Source organism: Sceloporus undulatus, chromosome 6 (genome assembly GCF_019175285.1).
Source record: "Sceloporus undulatus isolate JIND9_A2432 ecotype Alabama chromosome 6, SceUnd_v1.1, whole genome shotgun sequence".
In the NCBI taxonomy this organism is placed as follows: domain Eukaryota; kingdom Metazoa; phylum Chordata; class Lepidosauria; order Squamata; family Phrynosomatidae; genus Sceloporus; species Sceloporus undulatus.
The window spans coordinates 145,611,700-145,635,375 of NC_056527.1; the positions used below are offsets into that span (position 1 = coordinate 145,611,700).

The window sequence follows — 23,676 nt, forward strand, 5'->3', positions numbered from 1 at the left end:
TCATTGTACACTTGCTTGCTGTTAGTTTTCAACAATACATTTGCCAAAACATATGGAACTGCTCCACTTTTTGTGGTGTAGGGACCTATCTCTAATTTTTCCATGTTATTTCTGCCTCTGGTACCAACTTTAAAGTTAAAGAAGTGCTATAGTCAGCCCTCCCATTTCACGGGAAATCCATTCCGTTCCGGAACTCCCTGCGAAAGCGGAGACTCACCTACGTGTATTCAAGCCCCATTGAAAATAACAGAGGTCTCCCCTCCGTGAATATTCAAGACTGCAGACCACAAATCCACGTGAAAGGAGGGAGCAACTGTATTTTGTTAACTGAGCTATACCTGTATATCTAATGGAAGCAACGGCTGCTGTATGGCCCTGGATAAATTATTTCAGCCTGAAAAAGTCTCTCTTCCATCTCTACTCTCCTATCTTATCCTATCTTGCCTGTCAAGTTATTCAACGCCACTCATTTCCAAAACCAGGAGCAACCTATAATAAATCTCAGGGAAATCAAGAGAATAAGCTGCAGGAGGAAAGTCAAGAGGAAATCTATTTTGCAGCTTCTGAAGCTCTCCGTGGAGCTGAGCAGATGGCACCTCAAGGACCCTGGCTTTCCTGACAAGTAAATTCTCTTTTTCTCTTCTTTTTTCGTTTTAAAAGAATTTAATCTCTGGAATGAGCCTGACACTGTGGAAAACTGCTAGAGGCTTGACAGAGTTTTGCCCTGGCTGAGTTCATTATTTACTTTGCCTACACACTTTGCTCCCAAAATTTTAATGAGAGGTTTTTAGCATCAAAAGCCAAAGACAGATTACAGGCTGTCCCATAAGTCATCCATATTCTATTTTTTTCATTATGGTTTTTTAAAGAGGCTTCTCAAACCCTGAAGCGGCATCAGAGCGATAGCTTTGGAGTCAGACATATTGGAGTGAAATCACAAGCGACACAAAGCCTTTGCTGATCATACACTCTTGCACTGCTGTGATGGCTCCCTGGTCCCTGTTCAGCCGCTGGGCAAGCAACAGGCTGTGATCGACAAACACATGACTTGAGATGCAAAGCAACTCCATCTACTCCAAACAGCCTTGGGAGAAAGCTAAAATATTTGGAGAAACAAATATCTGGATAAACAGAAATGCCATGAAAGCAACATTATAAAGGAGTGCCAAAAATAGAGGGGGGAAAGAGAGAGGGAGAGAAGGACTGACAGATAGATAATAGACAAGGTAAACGCTTCCTCACACAAATAGTACCAGCTCACTGGCTCATAGCTGGGACAGGTGTGATAGTCTGAGAAACACACAATTCAGTCCTAGCACAGCAAAAGGTTGACTGTAGTGGACTAGGATTAAGTGCAAACCTCTTTTTTCAGCAGGTAAGACGTTCTGCCAACAGAACCTTCTGTTGTTGAACTGAGAGATCTGGCAACACAGTAGTTTTATCAGCAGACCTGTTCTGCTGGCAAACATCTGAAGAATCTCAAAAAGGCAGGAGAAAGGAAGGGCCAGAAGAGAGAAGGGAAAGGGAGAAGTCAAACTGCATCACATCCAAACCTTCTTCAGCCCAATGGCACAGCCATAATGGTGGCACAAGTCAGGGTAGTGGTTGTCCTGAATAAATTTCCAACATCCCTAGGTTGGGAGGGGTCTGAATTCAGCACAGCTTGAGAACCTAGAGCCAACACAATGCACAGAGCAAGAGGGAGCCAAATCCAGTCTTTCAGTTTGTGCTAACCATGTCTTACTACTGGAACAGAAAACAAAGAAACAAAAAGCTCTAAGTCCATTTTCACTTAGGTGGAAGTAGGGAACACTTGGTCTTCAAAACCTACAATCCTCAGTCAGCATGGCCAACAGTAAGAGTTTATAGAGAGAGGTTTTATTCCAAAACACTTGAAGGGCAAAAAGGTCTGACTTAAGGGGAACAATCTTTTTAACACAAGATAGCACACTGACCCTCTAAAGTTTGTGGAACAATAGTACAAACTGTGCATGTCACAAGCAAACCCCCAAACGCATGAACACAAACCATCACTTGCAGACAGGAACGCACTCTAACACTATTAAAAATTAAAGCAGCACTTTACAGCTTTTAATGGCTTAGGTACATGCGTTAGCTTGTGTAAGCTCAGAGGAGACAAACACTGAAAGGAACATTAACTAGACAATAAAGTAAGTAAGTGTTTCAGACATGCCTCTGAGGGATGCTGGCAAAAAAGCAGGGAAGGTGGAGGGCAGAGGGGATCATGCTGCTACAACTTGCAACTCTTGAATTTTTCAAAAAAGAAATGAGTGTCATGTGTTTCATATCCAGGGACTTGGCAGCTTGGACAGACACTTCCTCTTTCAACCTACTTAAAGGAAGGAGAAAAATATTAAACTATTTTGTTTTTATTGTTCTCCACTTCAGTGGTACAGCTGCAAGTGAAGTTCTGCTTTTTGGTTTTGGTTCAAGCCTGCACAACCAGCATTGGGAATGTGTAGTCCTCCACATAATGTTAGACTCCAGTTCTCATCTTTTCTAGTCAGCATAGTCAGTTGTGAAGGAGGATGGAATTGTAGTCCAACAACATCTGCTATGAATACCCAAAATGTTTCATTTCCATTTTCACACATAGCTGAGCACTACAGCACAGCACAGCAACACTTATCTCCCATTCCTTTTCTGTCCCATTCCTTTCAAATCTGCTCTCTCCATGTGTTGGACTGCAATGCCCATCACCACCCCAAACATCAACAGCCATGCTTGCTGTAGATGACAGCAGCTGTTGACCAACATATCTGGGGTACAAGTCAGGGAAGATTGTACTGGTGTGCTGCTTATGGTTATAGGATTATCTTACTTTATTACATTATATTTCAATCTTGCCTTTCCTCAAGAGCTCTCTACTAATTTTATCCTCACAGGAACCTGTGAGGTAGTTAGGCTAAAAAGTCATGACTGACCAAAGATTAACTTGTGAACTTCAGGGTGAAGAACAGATATGAATCTGGGTTTCCACTGACATAGTTTGACTCCCCAACTCAGGGATGGGGAATGTGTGGCCCTCCAGACGGCCTCCATAGCTCCTCATATCACTGACTCTGCTGGCCAGAACTAAGGAGAGTTATTGCCCAACATCTGGTAGATGACACACTCGCCATCCCTGTGCTAACCACTAAACTGTTAATCTGCTGTCATGTAGACAGAGGCACACTACATCTGGTTCTCTTTGGTCCAAAACACACTGTAGAAATAATCCAGTTTGAGACTGCTTTAACTGCCCAGGATCAGTGCTAGGGAATCCTGGGAACTGTAGTTTATTGTGGCACCAGTGCTCTCTGACAGAGAAGGCTAAATGTCTCCTAAAACTAGTTCCCAGAATTCCCTAGCAATGAGCCTGGGCAGTTAAAGCAGTCTCAAATGGGATTGTTTCTTCCATGTGTTTTGGACCTTGATCAGATAACACTATTGACTCTGGATTCAGCAATTTCACCACCATAACAGCTTTATTAGCCAAAATCTTACCTGAAGCCATAATCCAATTTTCTTGCTCTGGTGCTTGTTCTGTTCCTACTGAACAGAAGTGTTGAAAACAAGGACTCAGATTCTGTTCCAGTCTGAACAGGGGAAGAGTTTGGTCAAGCTTTTAAAGCAGTATAACTTCATTTTCAGATATTAAAATCTCTTGATGAAATTAACATATGATAGAGGAACAAGAAGAACAGATGTTAGAATGCAACTCCCATCAGTCCTAGCCAAGATAGCCAATGGTGAAAGGACAATAATGTTCACGCCAATAATACAATCAAGCCTGATGTACAAGGGAAAATGTCAAAGTACAGAACACGTTAGCAGCGAACAGTCTAAATCCTGCTTATCCAGACCACTATTCCTCTATTCTAGACCAGTTTAAGAGTGGTATCTGTGTAAAGAGTGGCTGTGAAAAGAGGGGAGAGGAATGTGCTAGTCCTGCTGTTCCTTTCCTCTTGTATAAGAGCCAAGTGTGTGATGAGGACAGCCTTTGTATCTGTGAAGGCTTTCCACATAAGCAAGAACACCAACACACATGCACACACACATCAGGTTTTGGTTTACACCGAGAGCCTCTACAAATAGAAAAGGCTCTCTTCTTTAGAGACACTGTTCTCCAGTGAGGAAAGCAATGGTAGAGGAGGGTTCGATCAACATACTCCTTTCTTCGTGTGTGGGAGTACTGACTTACTGACTGCTTGAATATAACATGTGTATTAAAGACACAGGGAGAGAGAGAAACATTATTTTACTATGGTTTCTCCAGGATGTGCACACTGAATATGAAGGAACAGCAATACATATTTGCTTAGTCAACTAAATAAAAGAGAGTGTGTGGATGTTTAGGAGTATTCACGCACACTTATCCTGTGGTTAGCTACTTAAATAAAATGTCCTGGATTAATCTCAAAAGGCAAGGTTTTAGGTGAGGGTGATCCCCAGGTTTTATGGCATAGTAATAAAATGAAAAGAGACAACCAAAATACACTGACAACTAGCTTTTTCTTGCCAATCAGAAACAGTTGTCACTTACATTTCCTGGATTCTAGTCCAAGGATGCCATCTTGTGGAAACAACAGCAACCCGTTAGCACAGAAAGAAAAGAGAACAGGCTTGCAACCGGGATGTTTGCCTACAGTACAAGCATTGCAGGGTTCGGACAGGAGATGCTCTTTGTCTGCACAGACTAGTTCTAAACAGCACAGAAAAGGCATGGCTATGTTTTTCTGATGCTTCCTTGACGTCTTTATGTAGATTATCTCCAAGATCAGCAGGCTTTACTCTGAAGGAGTATCTAAACATTCCCTAAAAGCCATTATAACCCCCATCTCCCAATATATTACTTGAAGACACAGATAAAGAAAGGGTACATACTTGAACTATTGTTGTTGTGTACTTTTGAGTTGTTTCTGACTTACAGAGACCCTAAGGTCAGCTTATCATGACATTCCCCTAAGGCTGACAGCATGTAATAAACCATTCGGAAGCATGAGGCGGGGCGTCATCAGTACACTAATGACACCCAGATATAGCTCTGACTTTGGATGCTGCCTCGCCTCTCAATGATTGCCTTAAAGCAGTAATGGACTGAATGAGGAAAAACAGATTGAAACTGAATCCAGACAAAACAGAGGTACTTACAGAAGCAGCCCCGAACCCAGATAACAGGATACAACCTCCAGTCCTAGATGGGGTCACATTCCCCTCAAAGGACTGTGTTCACAGTGCTTCTTGATCCGTCACTCCAGATGACAAATCAGGTAAATGCAACAGTCAAGAGCGCCTGTTATCACCTCAGCCTGATACGTCAGTTGCACCCTTTCCTGGAAGTTAAGGAACTTGAAACTGTGGTGCATGCGCTGGTAATCTCACAACTCAATTTCTGCAATGCGCTCTACATGGGGCTACCCTTCTGCTTAGTTTGGAAACTTCAATTAGTACAGAACATGGCAGCCAGATTGGTCTCAGGGACAACTAGACGAGGCCATATTACACCGATCTTAAGATGGCTCCACTGGCTGCCTATTAGTTTCCGGGTGCAGTACAAAGTGTTGGTTATCACCTTTAAAGCCCTACATGGCTTGGGCCCAACCTATCTAAGGGATCGTCTACTTCCATACAATCCACCCCGCACACTCAGGTCCTCTGGGAGGAATCTGTTGTAACCTATAAAAACTAGATTGTCTGCAGCCACCCAGAGAACCTTTTTGGCAACCGCTCTCAAGACTATGGAACGGCTTGCCGGATTAAATCTGTCAAATTACGACCTTAAACAATTTTAAAAAGCTGTTAAAATGGTTCTCTTCTGTCAGGCCTTTGTCGAATAGATAACAAGCCACCAAATAAATTGAACCTATTACTCCCTGACCAATCTTACAGTCATTGTTGATTTGTCTATTATTTTAAGGCATGTTTTCATCTGTAAATGTTTAATTCTATTTCAGTGGGGGTGGGTTATTGGGACACGGGATTGAATATTTTAACGTGTAAACCACCTCGGTTGTGTTACATAGAGAGGCAGGATATAAATAAAATTTTATTTATATCTTATCTATATAGTTGTCCAGCATCAGCCACTGGTTTCATGGCTGAGCAGGGAATCAAACCCTGGTCTCGAGAGTCGCAGTCCAACACTCAAACAACTATGCCAGACTGGCTACTCAACATACTTGAATACTTGCTCAAAAATCTAAGTAAATGTTGACTGTTTAATTTCATTTTCATCTTCATTTTTTAATGTTTAAATGTGTAAGGTGTTTTCATCCCTAGTTTTTGGGAAATCTATGCTTTAATCTATACTTTTAAATTAATTTTTATATGGTTTTAATTTTTTACACAGAATAATATTACTTTCATCTTACCTTTTTGTATGTTTTTGGTTATATGCTTTACTTGTATCTCTTTGTAAACTGGCTTGAGTCCAAATGGCCACAAATAAATAAATTGATGGATTGATTGGCAATTGATTGTTTAGAGAAAAGGTGGGGAAACAAGAACAAAAACAAAAATATCTATATATAGGCAAAATGAGTATGCCATGAAGATTTCAATCTTAGTCCTCTCTCATGTGATTCTAGAAAACATCCAGGGGTACTCAAGTTCGCCATCTAGAAAATCCAATCAAAAATCCACCAAACAGTAATACCTTTATTGGCCAACCAAAATGCACAATATACATGCTGCAAGCTTTCGAAACTGTACTGGCTTCTTTGTCAAGCAAGGTGTTACAAACCAAATCGTATTGAGGATGGAGCAAGCTTGTTTTCTGCTGCTCCAGAGAACAGGACACAGAACAATGGATGCAAGCTCCAGGAAAAGGGATTCCACCTCAACATTAGGAGGAACTTCCTGGCAGTAAGGGCTGCCTTCCTCTCCTTCCTCTGAGATTGTGGAGTCTCCCTCCTTGGAGGTCTTTAAACTGAGGCTGGATGGCCATCTGTCAATGGGGATGCTTTGACTGAGAGTTCCTGCAAGGCAGAATGGGTTGGACTGGATCAGGGCCCTTGCAGTCTCTTCCAGCTCTATGATTGTATGATGTTTTGAGACAAAGCCAGCATGTAGCTGTGGTTAGTGTGGTGGACTATAACTGAGGAAATCCTTACACAGTCCTGAAGCCAACCAGGTGACCCTGAGCTAGTCACTACTTCTCAGCCTAACCTGTTTCACAAGGACATTATGAGGATAAAAATGGAGGTGAAGCTCATGTACACTGCCTGGAGCTCTTTACAAGGAAGATAGGTTAATGTAACAAGATAAAGAAATAAACATGGAAGTCTCTTTTGCAGACTACTTACCATTCAACTCTGGAGGTAGATAAAGGTGGTATGTGCTGTAGATATCATTAGACATCTGGAGCTGGAGCTTGGTGTATTTCTTTAGAAGCTTAGCAACATTCTCCTCCTGGAAGGGAGTCTTCTCCAAAATGACTACAGCATCTTTCCCATCCCCAGAAGCACTTTTCACCTGGAGAAATGAGAATGGTAAAAGATCTTATCTGCAGTCTTCCTCAACCTAGTGGTCTCCAGATGTGTCCACTTTTGCTCCCACAATCCTCTTGCTAATGCTCAGGGCCAGGGAATACACTGCTCATAGTCACCAGCTGGGCACATTGTAAACGTCAGGTCAACTTGAATAACTAGACTGCTAGCACAAACAACATAAAAAAACCAAACAGCACCAGTTTTAAAAGAACGGGAAAGGCTGCCAATATGTTTGCAGGTTCAATTCAAAATGGTGATGACATTAAAAGCCCTAAACAACCTGGGACCCCAGTACTTGAAGGAAAGCTTCTCTCTATCACTTTGTTATTGCTGGGATCTAGTAAGGCTCAGGAAAGCCCTCCACTGTGTCCCATCAGTGGAAGCATGCAGAAACATGTCTTGCACCCAACTGCTACATACCTTCCCTTGGAAGACCAACTAATGCTGACTCCATTTTGGACCTAGTTAAGACTTTACTGTTAAATAAGTTTTGGGATTACTGGGAATTCACTTATCACACCCTTTCTAGGTTGTGGATTCCTGTACATTGTGTGCATTCTTCTACATTTCTGATTTTGTTTTATTGTTTGTACATTGTTTTGAGATATTATTGTTGTTGATGTTAACAACAACAACAACAATTCTTGTCCACCTTTCCCCATGGATCCAGGTGAGGAACAACAACATTTAATCAATGCATAATATCAGTTAAAATATATCAGTGTTAAAAACACATATATGTTTAAATGGACAAATAAGACATACCCATATTAACACAATCCATATTTAAAATTCATCATTTAAAATTCACAATTTAAAAATCATTTGGAAAAGCCTACCAGAAGAGACTGGTCTTGAATGTTGTTTTAAATTTGGACAGTGTATTAAGCTGTCAAATCTCCTCCAGCGGGTCGTTCTGCAGTCTAGGGGCAGCGGAAGAGAAAGTCCTCTGGCTGACAGTTGCCAACCTAGTCCTGGCTGACTACAGTAGAAGTCTGTCAGAGGACCTGAGTGTATGGGGCAGATTAGCAACCACAGTAGCAACTACATTGCTACTAAGTGGTTTACTAGGTGCAAGCGAATTTCCCCCAACAAGCTGGGTACTCATTTTAGGGACCTGCAGAAGGTGACCTGAAGGCAAACCTTTCATGGAGTTTTCACAGCAAGCTTTTTTCAGAGATTTGCCACAGCTGAGAGAATCTGATTTGCCCAATGTCACCCAGTGGGTTTTACGGCCAAGCCAAGAATTGAACCTTGGTCTCCAGAGTTTCAATCCAACACTCAAACCACTACAGACACGTAAAATTTGCCAGCAAATATGGATATCTGAAGGACTCTGTCCTCCTATATGAGCCTTGTTGTTGTGTGCCTTCCAGCTGTTTCCAGAAGTTGACACTATCATGGCAAGATTTGTTCAGAGGGGAGTTGCCTTTGCTTCCCTCTGAAGTTGAGAGAGTCTGACATGTCCAAGGCCACCAAGCATGTTTCCGTGACCAAGCAGGACTTGAACCTTATGTCTCCAGAGTCACAGTCCAACGTTCAAACCACTACACTACACTGGCTCTCCCATGTGAGCCTGCTGAACCTAAGATCGTTTGGTCTCACCACTTTCATAAGTACAGCTGGTTGAAACACAGGAGAAGTCCTTCTCCATAGCTGTTCCCAGATTCCCTTCCTGTTGTCCTTCTGTCAGCAAGTCAACTCTTTTCTCTTCCATCAGGCTTTGAGGAACTAACTGCAAGGATTTAAAATTGTATATTGTTCTACTGATTTTTATCCTTTGCCTTTTTCATGATATGTTTTTCAAGGTTTTAACTCTATACACAGTTTATTTTAATAATTATTTGTGCCATGTTTTAATTTCTGTGTTGTCTGTGGTCTCACTTGTATATTTGTACATTTCCTTGAGCCCTAGTTTTGGGGAAAAGGCAAGATACAGGTAAATGAACAACAACTCCTGAAAAGCTTCTTGAAAGCTTCCTGGAAGGGAAGCGAGTTCATTATAGTTGGGCAAAGGGTTAAAAGACTCCTCTCTCTGGACTATACAGAGATGAATTGTGGTGGAGCATGTGGACACCCTGCAACACTTTGTTACAAGTCCCATTTGTACCTGTTAAATCTGACCTTCGCTATTACATTACAGGTGCCTTCCAACTCCATTTTATGGATCTTCCACCCTTTTAATAGCTTTATCTCCCAAACACCCTGTATTTGACCTAGAGTCTAGCCTGCCTTCACAAAGCCATTCATCTAGGATTTACATGCTACTTGGAAATTGTAGAGATGCCAGGCAATTTCCTGACACTTCACGGTGCACCTGGGTTATCACAGAGGTGGATTTACAGATGACAATAAAAGAACTAACCCAACCAAATCCCCCACAAGCCCAGCCTGTGCCTGGGAGAACCTGCCTTCCTAACATCATACAGCTGTAAACAGCGAATTAAAAGAGTACTTGCAAATTTCCCATTTTTATAGCCCCTAAGTGACAAGTCCATCCATCTTCTTTACAGCATTAGAGTTAACTGCTAGTTTGCAATTCAATTCCACTTTAAAAACTAAACATGAAAAACTGATCTCCAGGCTAAAAGCAATAGATATGCTAATAAGAAAAATAATCTAAGCCTCAAGATGCCTATCTAGCACTTTTGTTATGTGGAACAATGGCAACCTGTGCCCTCTTTTACATGTCACCCCAATGCACAATACCACTATGCCTCTGAATTAGTTCTCACTGCTAAAGCGTGTAAGTAGCTCCCCTTATCTAGGGCACCTCCATCCCTGAACTTTAACTGCCGCAGCCAACAGAAAGATGCTTGAAGAGGATTTTTAAAACAAAAACATGTGTAGCCATACAGTTCATAAGTAAAAACAAAACTCAGAGTTGGACAGTACTTACATTAAGAGCAACCAAAATATCACAAAACTGTGCAGGCAATTGAGTTTTCTACAACTCTTCATCAATTAATTATCAATTAATCAATTATCACAGACAGGCCAAAAAACATGGTCCACAGCAGTGCTATGGCAACTCCCTATGCCCTGCCCTGATCTGGGTCGCTATCACAATTTTGAACTGGGCCATCCAAAGGAGCGGTATTTTACTGCTCCTTTTTGGCCTGGTTCTTTGGGGAAGACACGGGTCCGGCATGGTTTCCCTCCATGTTCGGGGCCAGCGTCATCTAAATGCTACACCCCATATGTGGCCAGGCCAGAAACTGTGTTTTTCTGCCCATCTGTTTCAAGTTTTAGAGTTCTGGAGAATAGCAATAGGTAAAGTTTTCCCTTGATATGAATGTCTAGTCATAACTGACTGTAGGGGGCAATGCTCATCTCCATTACTAAGTCAAAGAGCTAGTGTTGTCCAAAGATTACCCCAGTGGTCATTTGGCCAGCATGACTGCAGCAAACACTGTTTACCTTCCTGCCGAAGTGGTGCCTATTTACCTATTTGCATGGTTTCAAACAACTAGGCTGGCAGAAGCTGGGACTAGTAACAGGAGTTCATCCCATCATGCGGCACTTGGGCCTTGAACTGCCAACCTTCCGATCTTCCGACCATCAGAATAGGCATCTTAAGACCTAAACCAACACATCCCTAGCAATAGCAATAGCATTTCTATGCTACTTATCAGTGTATTAAAACTCTCCCTAAGAAGTTTACAATGTGTAAGTTTACAACAATTTGGGTACTCATTTTAGTGACCTACAGAAGGATGCAAGGCTGAGTGGACTTTGGAGTCCCTGGGATCAAACTCACAACCTTGTGGCTATGAATGGCTGCAGAACCAGCATTTAACCACTGCGTCACCAGGGCAAGTCAAATTCTTACACATTTCTGTGATGTTATGTATGAAGATGGTACTGAGATGCTGTCAATTAGATTTCTCTTAAGACAGAGGTCCAATGTGTAGCACTTCCTTTCTCAGAGGACTGAATAATGATGACTACATTAACGGGTCAAGAAACGATCATCCCTCACATGTTGAGACTGGCTTTTGCCTTTCTGGCTGATCTTCTTCAGCATGCAGCTACCTTGGACGGTTTATACTGAAGTACCCAGTAGCAGAGTCTCTCCTCTATGCTCAGAGGTGGAAGGGCATGGGTTTTAGGGAGGAGGGTTAATGAATGAGTGAATGGATGCCCTGGAGCCATGGTACCCAGTTCAAATTCTCTTCCATTTCCTTTTGGTGTCTCTTGCACAGAGCTTGGAAAGTTTATCTGGACTACAACTTTCAGAATCCCCTGGGTTGGAAAATGGAGGGGGCAGAATCCAACAGTCAACTTCTACATGCAGACAACAGATTCCAGTAAAACCAGGAGGGGGAATAAACTCCCCTTCCCACTGCAGCCCTCCTTTGCAACCCCAAAGCTGCCTTGGGAGGGCTAGGAAACTCTCCAGAACTTGTTTTCAGATGGCATCAGGGGAAGGGGGGTGGGTGGTTCTGTGGCTATTGCTACTGAAATGCTTCATTTAGTCCTCTGCAACCCATACATCTGAATGCTGAGGCCTATATAAATGATGAGGCAATTATCAAATTCACAGTATTTTATGTTGCTGAAGTCCGATACATACCAGCCCTTTGCAGCGTCATGGTGACATGCAAGGGTTGCCTCGGGGTGAGGCTTCCACATGCCCCTCAACCCTAGCAGGTGACGAGGGTGTCAGAATGGCAGTGCCTTGTACACATAGGTAAGATCCCAGGCTGAATGTTGCCCCAGCCAAGGTGTACTTTTACTTAAGCTATTAAAATTCCCGTTATATATTTATTTGTGGGAGCCATTTCAGTAACCGAGAAATTTGGGTAACACCAGAAAGCTCACAAGTCAGACCTAGGATCATAGAATCGTAGAGTTGGAAGAGACTAGGAAGTTCCTCCTAATGATGAGCTGGAATCTCTTTTCCTGGAGCCTCCATCCATTGCTTCACTGGGTCCTGTTCTCTGGAGCAGCAGAAAACAAGCTTGCTCCCTCCCCAATATGACTCCCTTCAAGTATTTAAACAGGGCTCTGATATCCCCCCTTAACCTTCTCTTCTCCAGGCTGAACATCCCCAGCTCCCTGAGTCCTTCCTCATAGGGCTTCATGGTTTCCAGACCCTTCACCATTTTGGCCTCCCTGCTTTGGACACAAGGCTCCAGTTTCTCCATGTCCTTTTTGAATTGTGGAGCCCAGAACTGGACACAGTATTCCAGGTGGGGTCTGACCAAAGCAGAATAGAGGGCACTCTCACTTCTCTTGATCTAGACACTATACTTCTGTTGATGCAGCCTAGGATCGCATTGGCCTTTTTAGCTGCTGCATCACACTGCTGACTCATGTTCAGTTGTGGTCTACTTGGACTCCTCGATCCCTTTCACATGTAGCTTCCTTGTCATAAAAGAACCACTTCCTGCTCTCTTTACAACGGACTCCTTTGGATCAGAGCAAAGGTCAAATAAGCGTCGCCCCGCCCCTTCTGGCGAGGAAGGCCCGCCCCTTTCGCCAGAAGCCAAGAGGAGCCGTTATGCTGGCCCCGCCCCTCGGCTCTGATTGGCTGCCGCAGTTCTCCACGCGACAAGTACCTGTCCGTGGAGGAAGATGGCCTTGTCCCGCGCAGACTCCCTGAGGACTTTGCACACAGAGACCTCGGCCAAAGGGAAGCCTCCAGCCGCGGGGTCTCCCTCTCGGGGAGCAAGGGCAGACCCGTTCTCCTCATCGCCCGCCTCCTGCTCTTCGCGCTTTCTCTTCACGACCGGGGACTCCGCCATCACAGTGTCACTGTCGCGCATGCGCGTTCGTCGTGAAGCCCTCGCGCCTCTCAGCAACGTCTTTATAGCGCCCTCTAGAGGCTAAGGGCGGCGATTGCCAGTGAGGGGCTTTCCGGGAGTGTTCTGCGCATGCGCAGGCGTGTATAGCGTCTTACTCGAAGAGTACCCTAGATGCAAGAAAGAGTAGACTGACAATGCCATAGCGTGCTAAAGGGTCGCGTTCTTACCTTCAGCCTTTCAAGTGTAATAAAAATAAAGAAACAAGCCGCAAGTGTCGCCTATAAAACAATTCTGTCTGTTGGATTTAGAATCATGCATTTATAGTCACATAATTGACAACCAAAATACAACCTCTCACTCCAACCAAATTCTTTATTTAGTTGAATCATAGGATGCATCCACACTGGAGAAATAACTCAGTTTGGCACCGCTTTAACCATTTCTGCTTCAATGCTATGGAATTCTGGGAGTTGGAGTCTGTGACACAAAAGATATCCCTCCAGCCTCTGTTTAAAGGCCTCCAAAGATGGAAAGGCCACAGTCGCGTTATGGGCCTTTTTTTGGTGAAGGAGGAATGGTGTTGTATTAGATAAATCAAGGCAAAATATGGCTATGCATAGGATTGCGTAGTGTATTATCTATTAATTCAATGCAAAGGGTGCTTAGCAATGGCTCCTTTTCATCCTAGAATCATAGAGTTGGAAGAGACCCCAAAAGGGCCCTGATCCAGTCCTACCCCATTCTGCCATGCAGGAACTCTCCATCAAAGCATCCCCATTGACAGATGGCCATCCTGGAGAGAAGTGACCAGTGGGGTGTCCAGTGGGGCTCTGTCCTGGGCCCAGGGCTATTCAACATCTTTATCAATGACTTGGAGGACAGAATTGGGGGCATACTTATCAAATTTTCAGATGACACCAAATTAGGAGGAATAGCTAATACTCCAGAGGACAGCATCAAAATTCAAAATGACCTCAATAGACTAGAAAGCTGGGCCAAAGCTAACAAAATGAAATTCAACACAAATAAATATAAGGTACTGCACTTAGAGCAGAAAAATGAAACACACAGATAAAGGATCATAGGACACCTGGCTGAACAAGAGACTTCTTCATGTGAAAGGGATCTAGGAGTCCAAGTAGACCACAACCTGAACATGAGTCAACAGTGCGATGCGGCAGCTAAAAAGGCCAATGCAATTTTAGCCTCCATCATTAAAAGTATAGTGTCTAGATCAAGAGAAGTCATAGTGCCACTCTATTCTGCTTTGGTCAGGCCCCACCTGGAATATTGTGTCCAGTTCTGGGCACCACAATTAAAAAAGGACATTGAGAAACTGGAGCCATGTGTCCAAAGGAGGGCGACTAAAATGGTGCTCAGAACAGGACACAGTATTCCAAGTTGGACCTGACCAGAGCAGAATAGAGTGGACCTATTACTTCCCTTGATCTAGGCACTATACCTCTATTGATGCAGCCTAGAATTGCATTGGCCTTTTTAGCTGCCGCATCACACTGTTCACTCATGTTCAACTTTGGTGATTTCCCCCTTTTGAGAAACTCCCATCCGCCCTGAACTTCCTTCCCTTTTAGTATTTCTTTTTTAAAAAAAGATTTAATCCATGCAGTGCCTTACTTGGATGTGTCTAGAGTCTTGGAAGCTTGACTACCCTACGTTCTCCTACAAATGGACCTTGAGCTTGTTTGGAGGTTCTAGCAGGGGAGCGCAGCTATCGTATACCCTTGACCGAAGAACGGTACACTCCTTCTATCTGGGATGGTCGTCCTCTTCCACCGAGTGCGCAGCTTCGGGAGGGACACACATGGAGCAGTGAGGGAGGAAGGGGACACCCGCCTAGCCAGCCAGATCAGCCGAATCAACCCTGGCGATCAATGAGGTGACAGATGTCGCAGCTAGATCGCCCTCACATCCTCTTTTAGCATTTCTGACCATGGGATCGCCTCCAGTATTTCTCTAATCCGCTCTCCTGAAGTCCAGTTGTGCTGACCCCTGCGATTTCCCCAAATGCAGGAAACTCAACTGCATAATTTGTGGTAATTTGATGTTAATTTCCTCTTATATCTAATTTCAGTAATCAGTTTCTTATTTCTTTCCTTTTTAAATTGATAGGCCAGCACTTGCCCAATTTATTTGCTTCTCCAAAATATCTCTGCTTAATCTTTTTTAGTTTCTCTGCAATTTCTTCTGCATTTTGTATATCTATCTTTTGTTTTAGAATCATATATTGATTCTTCAACCTTTTATTCTTCCTGTCACTTTCTAGTTTTTCCTCTAATTCCTTGTGTTCTTACATAACTTGTTGATTTTTGTTTAGATTTTTCTTTTAATTTCAATTGCTCTTCTTTCAGGTGTCCTCTGCTTGAGAATTTTAAATACCCCTCCTTAAAACTGCCAATACCAGAATGCAACAGGAGGCAGTTAAAGTGGAATAGTAGCACTATAAGAGTATAGTGTGATAAACACCCCAACAATACTCAGGAAGTAGAAGCCAGAGATGCAGAAGAGCAGACGGGTTTATTGGAGGCCATATCTCCAAATCCGGAGTAACAAGCACGCAGGACATTTCCGCTCAGAGTGGGACAGCCAACTAAAATTCAGCATGGATTTGCTGTAAGAGCCAGAGGCTTTTCATGCGCTGGGAATGGTAGAATCATATAATCGTAGAGTTGGAAGAGACTGCAAGGGCCATCCAGTCCAACCCCATTCTGCCATGCAGGAAATCCAAATCAAAGCATCCCCACAGATGGCCATCCAGCCTCTGCTTAAAGACCTCCAAGGAGGGAGATTCCACTATACTCCAAGGGAGTGTGTTCCACTGTCGAAGTTCAGTAGTTCAGTTCTCTTTAAAAGCTAAGGAAGCAATGGAAGATTTAGCACAATGACATGAAAAGTGGGGCACAGACTCAGAACTTTGCTCTAAGCAATTACAAACAACTAATTTCCAGGTTCTTTTCCCTGTAATGGATAACAGGCACATCCCATTAGGACTGTAACTTAAGTTACCTGGCTCTAGAGAAGGCCTCCTATGTATGGACTTTATGAAATCAGAAGGAAACCAAGGGTTTAAAGAGTCAGCAATCGCGGGAGAACGTCGTCACAGACATCGTGATTCAAGCAGAGGCATCCCAGGAACAACCAGGAAAGAACCAGCAACAAGTCATCCGTGGGATTTGTTTCTTTAGAGGGGATTTGCCATTGCCATCCTCTGATTCTTTAAACGCTCAATTTCCCCTGATTTCCCCCCATAAACTACTGTGTCAAAGCAAAACCCTGTGAGCGCCGCTGGATATAATCCAGCCCTGGCTCCAGGAAGAGTAGATCTGCCATAGGGCTGAGGACGTTCCTTTTAATCTCTTGTAGCAGAATGGCTTGTGATTGGAGAAACCCATGTTTTTCTCCTCGGTCAGAGAAACCTTGAGGAGAATTTTTTTAAAAAATATTCTTCCCACAAATCTCTCTTCCAAATGGTGATTTCTTCTTCTCTCCTTTTCAGCAGCCAGAGAAATATTTTTCACAGATTTCTCTCTGAATGACAATAAAAGACAAGGCAAATAATTATGCTAATTACTTTGCATTTCAAACTCAATTACCATCTCAAAAGGAAGTTTGGCAGAGGTTTAAAGCACATTCCTATGCTTAAAAACCCTGAAGGCACACACACAAAAGGGGAAAAAAGCCCAGCCTCAACAAGAAATGCTAGAAGGGACCCTCAAGGACCATCCAGTCCAACCTCCTTCTGCTATGAAGGAATACATGGGATCCAACTCTGCACCTCTCCCATGCTGATGCCAAGGTCTAATAATAATAATAATAATAATAATAATAATAATAGGCAAGGAGAGTGCAGAATATCCACACACACACACTTATAGTGTTACTGCCAAAAGTGTGCAGCCGTATTTATATGTGTACATACACAGCTGTCTGTGTGTGTGTGTGTGTGTATACACACACACAAACTGTGGAGCAGCCGAAAGTGTAATGCTGCATGTAATATGCTTGCACACAGATCTTTGTGTGTGTGTGTGTGTGTGTGTATATATATATATATATATATATACACACATACATATACATATACACACACGCATACACACACACACACACACAAACTGTGGAGCAGCTGAAAATGTAATGCTGCATGTATATGCTTACACACACTTCTTTGTGTGTTTGTAAATATACATACATACATACATATACATATACACACACGCATATATATATATAAAAATATATACACACTCACACAAACTGTGGAGCTGCTGAAAGTTTAATGCTGCATGTATATGCTTACACACACATCTTTGTGTGTTTGTATATATATATATATATATATATATATACACATATATACATATATACATATACACACACGCATATATATATAAATATATATACACACACAGACAAACTGTGGAGCTGCTGAAAGTGTAATGCTGCATGTATATGCTTACACACACATCTTTGTGTGTTTGTATATATATATATATGCATACATACACACACACACACACACACACACAGATATATATAACACTCACACACAGACAAACTGTGGAGCTGCTGAAAGTGTATGCTGTGTGTAATGCTTACACACACATCTTTGTGTGTTGTAATATTATAGATATAACATACAGATATAGTATATATACACACAAACACAAATATAAATGTATATAAATATACACACACAGACAAACTGTGGAGCTGCTGAAAGTGTAATGCTGCGTGTATATGCTTACACACACAGGCTGAGAGAGTGTGTCTTGGCCAAGGTGGGCATCCAAACCCTGGGATATAAGAAAATAAAAACAACAACAACAACAACAATATCTGGGTATTGTAGTTTTGTGAGACATTTAGCCTTCTTTGTCAGAGAGCACTGGTGGCACAACATACTGCAAATCCCAGGATTTTCCATAGCATTACAGTATTGTCGAACTGGATTATTTCTGAAAAACTCCAAAATCCAAAATACATCTAGTCCTCAGCATTTTGGGTAAGGGATATTATTATCATCATCATCATCATCATCATCATCATTGCATGACCTTAGCATCACCATGGGAGAGGTGCAGAGAGAGAGAGATGGTCATGTCCTGCCTCTGAGGCTGAGAGAATGTGACCCTCACAAAAGAGAATGTGGGAGAATGAGGATCTGCTGAACTTTTCCCCTGCCATTCGCTTCTCCTTTTGTCTCTTGTCCCTTTAGATTGCAAGCCTGAGGGCAGGGAAATATCTAGTAATTTGTAAGCTGCTCTGATAGCCTTTTGGCTGAAGAAGAGCTGGGCATAAATTATGATTATTATTTGACATCCCCACCTCCTTCTTCTCTTTTGTGAGAATTTGAATGGCAGAGAGAGCATGATGTAAAGTGGAGAAGGCTCCCTCCTTTTGTTCTGTTTTGTTTTTCACACTAACAAAGGAAATACAGTGGTGCCCCGGGTTACGAAAATAATTCGTTCCGCGGTGCCGTTCGTAACCCGAAAAGCATTCGCAAGCCGAATCTCCATAGGCGCTAATGGGGAAAAGCCGCGATTTGGTGTGAAATAGCGCCGAAAAGCACCAAAAGTTTTTTCGTAACCCGAAAAAACTTTCGTAACGCGGAATTTTTTTTTTTCGTAACCCGGAAATTTCGTAACGCGGCGCATTCGTATCCCGGGGTACCACTGTAGCCCCTGGTAAAAGCCAGGATGAATGATAGCTTTTCTTATGCAAAATACCCAAGTCCTGGAGGTCGAATTTGTCAGCTCAAAATTTCTCTCTTCCCTTCATTTTGAAATTATTAAAAATAAAATTCTTACTCATTGATCGAGAATTATTCAGAATTTCTCCTCTCCTACATGTTAGAGAATTTGTCGAAACTGGCATTTTTCTCCTAATTTTCGAATTTTGGAGAATATTCTTTACATCCCTAGGCTTGGCCTTATCTAAAGCAAATGGAAAAGGTATTTTGACCACAGGAAAATGCTTTCTCTCAACTGTAGCAATTTGAGGGGTAGTTTACAAAAGTATAGATTACATTCCTTATTTGTTCATATTAGAAAAGTGGTTCAGAAAAAAATACAAAGCCTTCATTTTAAACTGATACTGCAAATGTGAACTTTGGAGGGGTAAATTACCCCGATTGAGGTAAAAGATAGTGGGCACTTGCTTCCGAGGAGGATATTTGTGTTGCCTAGTTTGGCCCCAGGACAAATGAAGTCCAGAAATTGGCTGCTAGAATTGTTGCTCCTGTAAATTCAACCATGACTACATTGGGATTGGGCACCGAAGCCAAGAAGAAACCTTTGCCACGTTCCTGTGCCATTATTCTGTCCAATTGACCCAAGCTTTGCTGGTTTTATGCTATTCCTGAGAGATTGAGCTTTTGTTCACTAACCAACTGCAGGATTGTCCATAGGCATCCTCAGAGGAGAGTTGTGCAAAGTGACACAAAAAGCCACTGTCCCTAGAACAGCATACGCTCGATAAGGCCCCAATCCTAGAGTCTGCATATGATTAGAAAACAGTAAAGGAAAGAGGACTTTTACCTCGGCATGTTCCAATGCAATCTTTTTTAGACGCAAAGTTGTTCTTGTTGCCACCACAGCCGCTGTATCTGAACTCCGTACACCTCTTGCCATAGAAATTAAAGTAAAAGCGAGGAATGGCTCCTTTGCATGGGCCTTCTTCTTTCGGCAATGTACATACTTGAGGCCAAGATCCTGAGGAAGTGAGAGTCAAATGCAGTCAGAGGGGGAAATATTTTGACAAGACGTGAGGATGCATAACGGAGGCAGGCCCAATTAGTTGTACCACAAATAAGCTCTAGGCGGCTTCTTTTTAGGGAGCGTGTTGGTGCCACGTGGTGCAGATGGCACGGCGCCAACAAGGGTAAAAACAGGCAGCATGGAGCCACCTGTCTGTATCCCCCCTTAGTTACTTGTTGCAATAAACAAATCAATGTGTGATCCAAACGCTACCAGGTGCAGAGAAAAGCATTTGGAGACAATTTCAGACCCCATACCCACTTGCCCATTTGCCCTGGATGGAACTGGGCAGATTTGGATCCCCCCCATCTCAAATCTCCTCAGAAGCAAGTGTCCACTATCTTTTACCTCAATCGGGGTAATTTACCCCTCCGAAGTTCACATTTGCAGTATCGGTTTAAAATTAAGGCTCCTTAGCTGTCAATCAAATTCACTTCCGCTTTCTAGTCTAGTCTACATTTTACAAGCTTGTTTGCAAGAATGTCATGGGGAACCTTGTCAAAGGCCTTACTGGTATCAAGGCATGCTATATCTACAGCTTTCCTTTTGTCAACCACGCTGGTAATTTTATTGAAAAGGAGATCACATTAGTCTAGCATGACTTGTTTCTCAGAAATCCATGTTGATTTTTCTGTGATTATAGCATTGCTTTCTCACTGGACAGAAAGACTTTCAAAGAAACAAGGAGAACAAGAGAGAACATAACAGAAAGGGACAGCAGAGAGATGAGAGGGCCATCCAAAGCACAACAGAAAAGACACCAGAAATAAGAAGACGTAGATGCATGCATCTGAGGAGGAAGGCTCAGTCTGCCAAAGCTCATGCTACCAGCTTCTCCCTTTACGTTAATCTCAAAGGTGCTACAAGATCCTTTTACATACACATTGCAGTGCGCCCACGTTATCAGATGAATGAGGCACGTTGACAGTGGCACGCACTCCACCGTGCTACTGCCGCATGCACAAGCCCCATTCACAAGCTCCGTTCACGAGCTCCATTCACTTGAATGGGACTTGAGCATGCGCGGAACGGATCCCCGCGTAAACCAAGGGCGCACTGTATTTATTCCGTCAAGAGAGCCTCATCTCTGTGTTTGCAAGACCTGAGCAGGGCTGTTGTAAGTCTCTCATTTGTAGGATCATTGTAGTTGAAGCCAACTTGGCAACAAATAACAGTGAATAGTGCTATAGTACAAAAATGCCAGATCATCGATCTTCTAATAAACAGAAGAACTATAACAGTAAAAAAACAAAGAATAGGAGAGAAAGAGAAGGGTTCTTTCTTTGTTCCAATATGTCTTGGAATTGGAAAATAAGTAAATAAATGCATTTGAGGAGAGAAGCCAAATGCTGCAGCAGGTGCTGGGAATTTCCAGAAGACAGTCCAGGACAACAGAACTGTTTGGGCATCTTTAAAGAAATGCTACAACCCCAAGAACAGTTTGTCCCATTCGGAGGAGCGCTTCATTAAAAGAAAAGGGAAAGTTATATTTTGTTACTCTGAAAAGGAGCTGGAAGAGTACTTACCGTACTTTTGGCATGTCTGCAGGCACTCATTCCTATCCACAAAGTTATTCTTGTTGCCTAGACAGCCACCATAAATGAATGGCTCACACATCCTGCTCTCAACATCGTAGTAATAACGACGAACAGATGCTTTGCACCATCCTACTTTCTTACGATATGTACATATTTTCGGCAAAGACTCTGGAGAGGTGGAAGGATAGGCAAACAAAGAAAAGCCAAGATTTGTATAAGATATAAATGCCACATATATAATGTCACATCATAGGAGCTTGTGCCATTTTAAAGTAAATGTAGTGGTCAGTAGTGCCAGTGGTATCAAATGTGGAATGACTGGCAGTGAGTATTTCATAGAATCATAGCACTGGAAAAGACTGCAAAGCCCATCCAGTCCAACCTCCTGCCATGCAGGAATAAACCATCAAAGCACCCTCAACAGATGGCCATCCAGCCTCTGTTTAAAGACTTCCAAGGAAGGAGACTCCATTGCTCTCCACTGAAAGAGTGTGTTCCACTGTCAAACAGCCCTTACTCTCAGGAAGTTCCTCCTAATGTTGAGTAGGAATCTCTTTTCCTGGAGCTTGCATCCGTTGTTCTGGGTTCTATTCTCTGGAGCAGCAGAAAACAAGCTTGCTTCCTCCTCAATATGACATCCCTTCGAATATTTAAACAGGGCTCTCATATCACCTCTTAACCTTCTCTTCTCCAGGCTAAACATCCCCAGCTCCCTGAGTCCTTCCTCATAGGGCTTCATGGTTTCCAGACCCTTCACCATTTTAGTCTCCCTCCTTTGGACACATGGCTCCAGCTTTTGAATGTCCTTTTTGAATTGTTCTGCCCAGAACCAGACACAATATTCCAGGTGAGGCCTGACCAAAGCAGAATATAATGGCACTATTACAGAATGGTTGCAGAATAATACAGAATACTTGCTTAGGACAGCCCTTCTTGCGAGATTGTCACTAATACATTGGATATTGCTGCTTCGCTTGTTTTGTCCTAAGTTGACTAGGTCTTTGGTAGTTAGAATTTGTATATCTCACACCAAAGACCTATGAATTAAAAGGAGCCTTTCCTTTACAAATGCCTCCCCTCCCAAGTTTACCTTGGGACAGGCCTATATCAAACTCTCCTTTAGGTCCTTCCCAAGCATCAATTGCCGCACACTGGTGCCACTGCCAACCACAGTCTTGCAATCTGCTGTTTGAGCTTCTGCAGATGGCAAACCCTGGCTTTTTCCATGGGTGCGCATGCATGTGGTGGCACGAGTGGGAGTGTGCACTCATTGAAAAGAAAGGGACTTAATGTCCCACGGTTTTTGCTATTTGCGGGGGGTCCAGAACGGATCCCCTGCAGATAACAACAGCGCACTGTAACTCACTGTATTCTCCTAATAATATCCAAACTCTCGGGTGGGAAAGACTTCCTGATGCAGAAGAAACAAATGGATGCAAATGAAAGCAATTAATCTTCTAGTGATTAATCTTATCTGCTAAACTCAGGAGCTCCTTCATCGCTGATCACTGACAGACAAAGGGTAAGCAATACCTAAAGCCTGCCCAGTCTTGGTCCCCAAAAATAGGGATTAAAGCTGAACTGATTCATCACACTGCAAATACTAGCATCCCAGGACCAGGAAAGGCAGTCATTCACAGAAGTTCTGGATGAATGAAGATGTCTGCCTGCCAAATGCTCTCAGACTGAGATCCAAAGAGAGGGAGGGGAGGCATGGGTTAAGTACCAGCAACAAGTGCTATGAACCAGCTGCTATTCTGTTTTATTCCCTCATGGGGTAAAGTTCTTCCATCCATCATGAGTCCTTCCTAAATCTTAATTGGTGAAGAAAAGCCAGAGATTTAGATGTCAGATGTCTGATGATTCGATGTCTTATATATAGTTTTGTACTGTGTGTTTTCTTTATATGTTGAAGTATGTGTTTGCTTTATGCTGAACAAAAATTAAATCACTTTTTTTAGCTTACCTGCCTTGTGCCGAAATCCAGCACCAATAAACCATTTAAAGAGGGTTTGGGGAAATGGGCAAACATGAGAAAGCTTTGTGCAAATTGCTCATTGCTCTAAAGCCATTTGGTTGGGTGAGGATTGTGGATTTCAGGGTAGAGGATGGGATTCCC

The 23,676-nt window shown here is 42.8% G+C and overlaps 2 protein-coding genes across 2 annotated transcripts; both read right to left on the minus strand.

Annotated features, from left to right (window-relative positions):
• Window positions 1-1,819: 1,819 nt before the first annotated feature.
• LOC121934130 (m7GpppX diphosphatase-like) lies at window positions 1,820-13,305 on the minus strand. Its single transcript, XM_042474230.1, has 4 exons — window positions 13,058-13,305; window positions 7,308-7,476; window positions 3,508-3,555; window positions 1,820-2,350 (listed from the first exon to the last, which is right to left on the minus strand). The coding sequence occupies exons 1-4, from the start codon at window positions 13,262-13,264 to the stop codon at window positions 2,346-2,348; spliced, it is 429 nt and encodes a 142-aa protein (XP_042330164.1). The 5' UTR covers window positions 13,265-13,305; the 3' UTR covers window positions 1,820-2,345.
• Window positions 13,306-15,766: 2,461 nt separating this feature from the next.
• Window positions 15,767-21,684, minus strand: LOC121935487 (kappaPI-actitoxin-Avd3a-like). The gene is made up of 3 exons (XM_042477063.1): window positions 21,546-21,684; window positions 19,801-19,974; window positions 15,767-16,114 (listed from the first exon to the last, which is right to left on the minus strand). Exons 1-3 carry the CDS (start codon window positions 21,634-21,636, stop codon window positions 16,098-16,100), a joined length of 282 nt encoding a protein of 93 aa, XP_042332997.1. The 5' UTR covers window positions 21,637-21,684; the 3' UTR covers window positions 15,767-16,097.
• Window positions 21,685-23,676: the final 1,992 nt, after the last annotated feature.

Coding starts and splice junctions, on each gene's coding strand:
- LOC121935487 (XM_042477063.1), bottom strand. CDS start 21,636: ATGTGTGAGCCATTCATTTATGGTGGCTGTCTAGGCAACAAGAATAAC. Junction 19,975..21,545: donor GCAGACATGCCAAAAGTACG/GTAAGTACTCTT, acceptor TCACTTCCTCAG/GATCTTGGCCTCAAGTATGT.
- LOC121934130 (XM_042474230.1), bottom strand. CDS start 13,264: ATGCGCGACAGTGACACTGTGATGGCGGAGTCCCCGGTCGTGAAGAGA. Junction 7,477..13,057: donor CCATCTTCCTCCACGGACAG/GTACTTGTCGCG, acceptor TCATTTCTCCAG/GTGAAAAGTGCTTCTGGGGA. Junction 3,556..7,307: donor TCTACCTCCAGAGTTGAATG/GTAAGTAGTCTG, acceptor ACTTCTGTTCAG/TAGGAACAGAACAAGCACCA.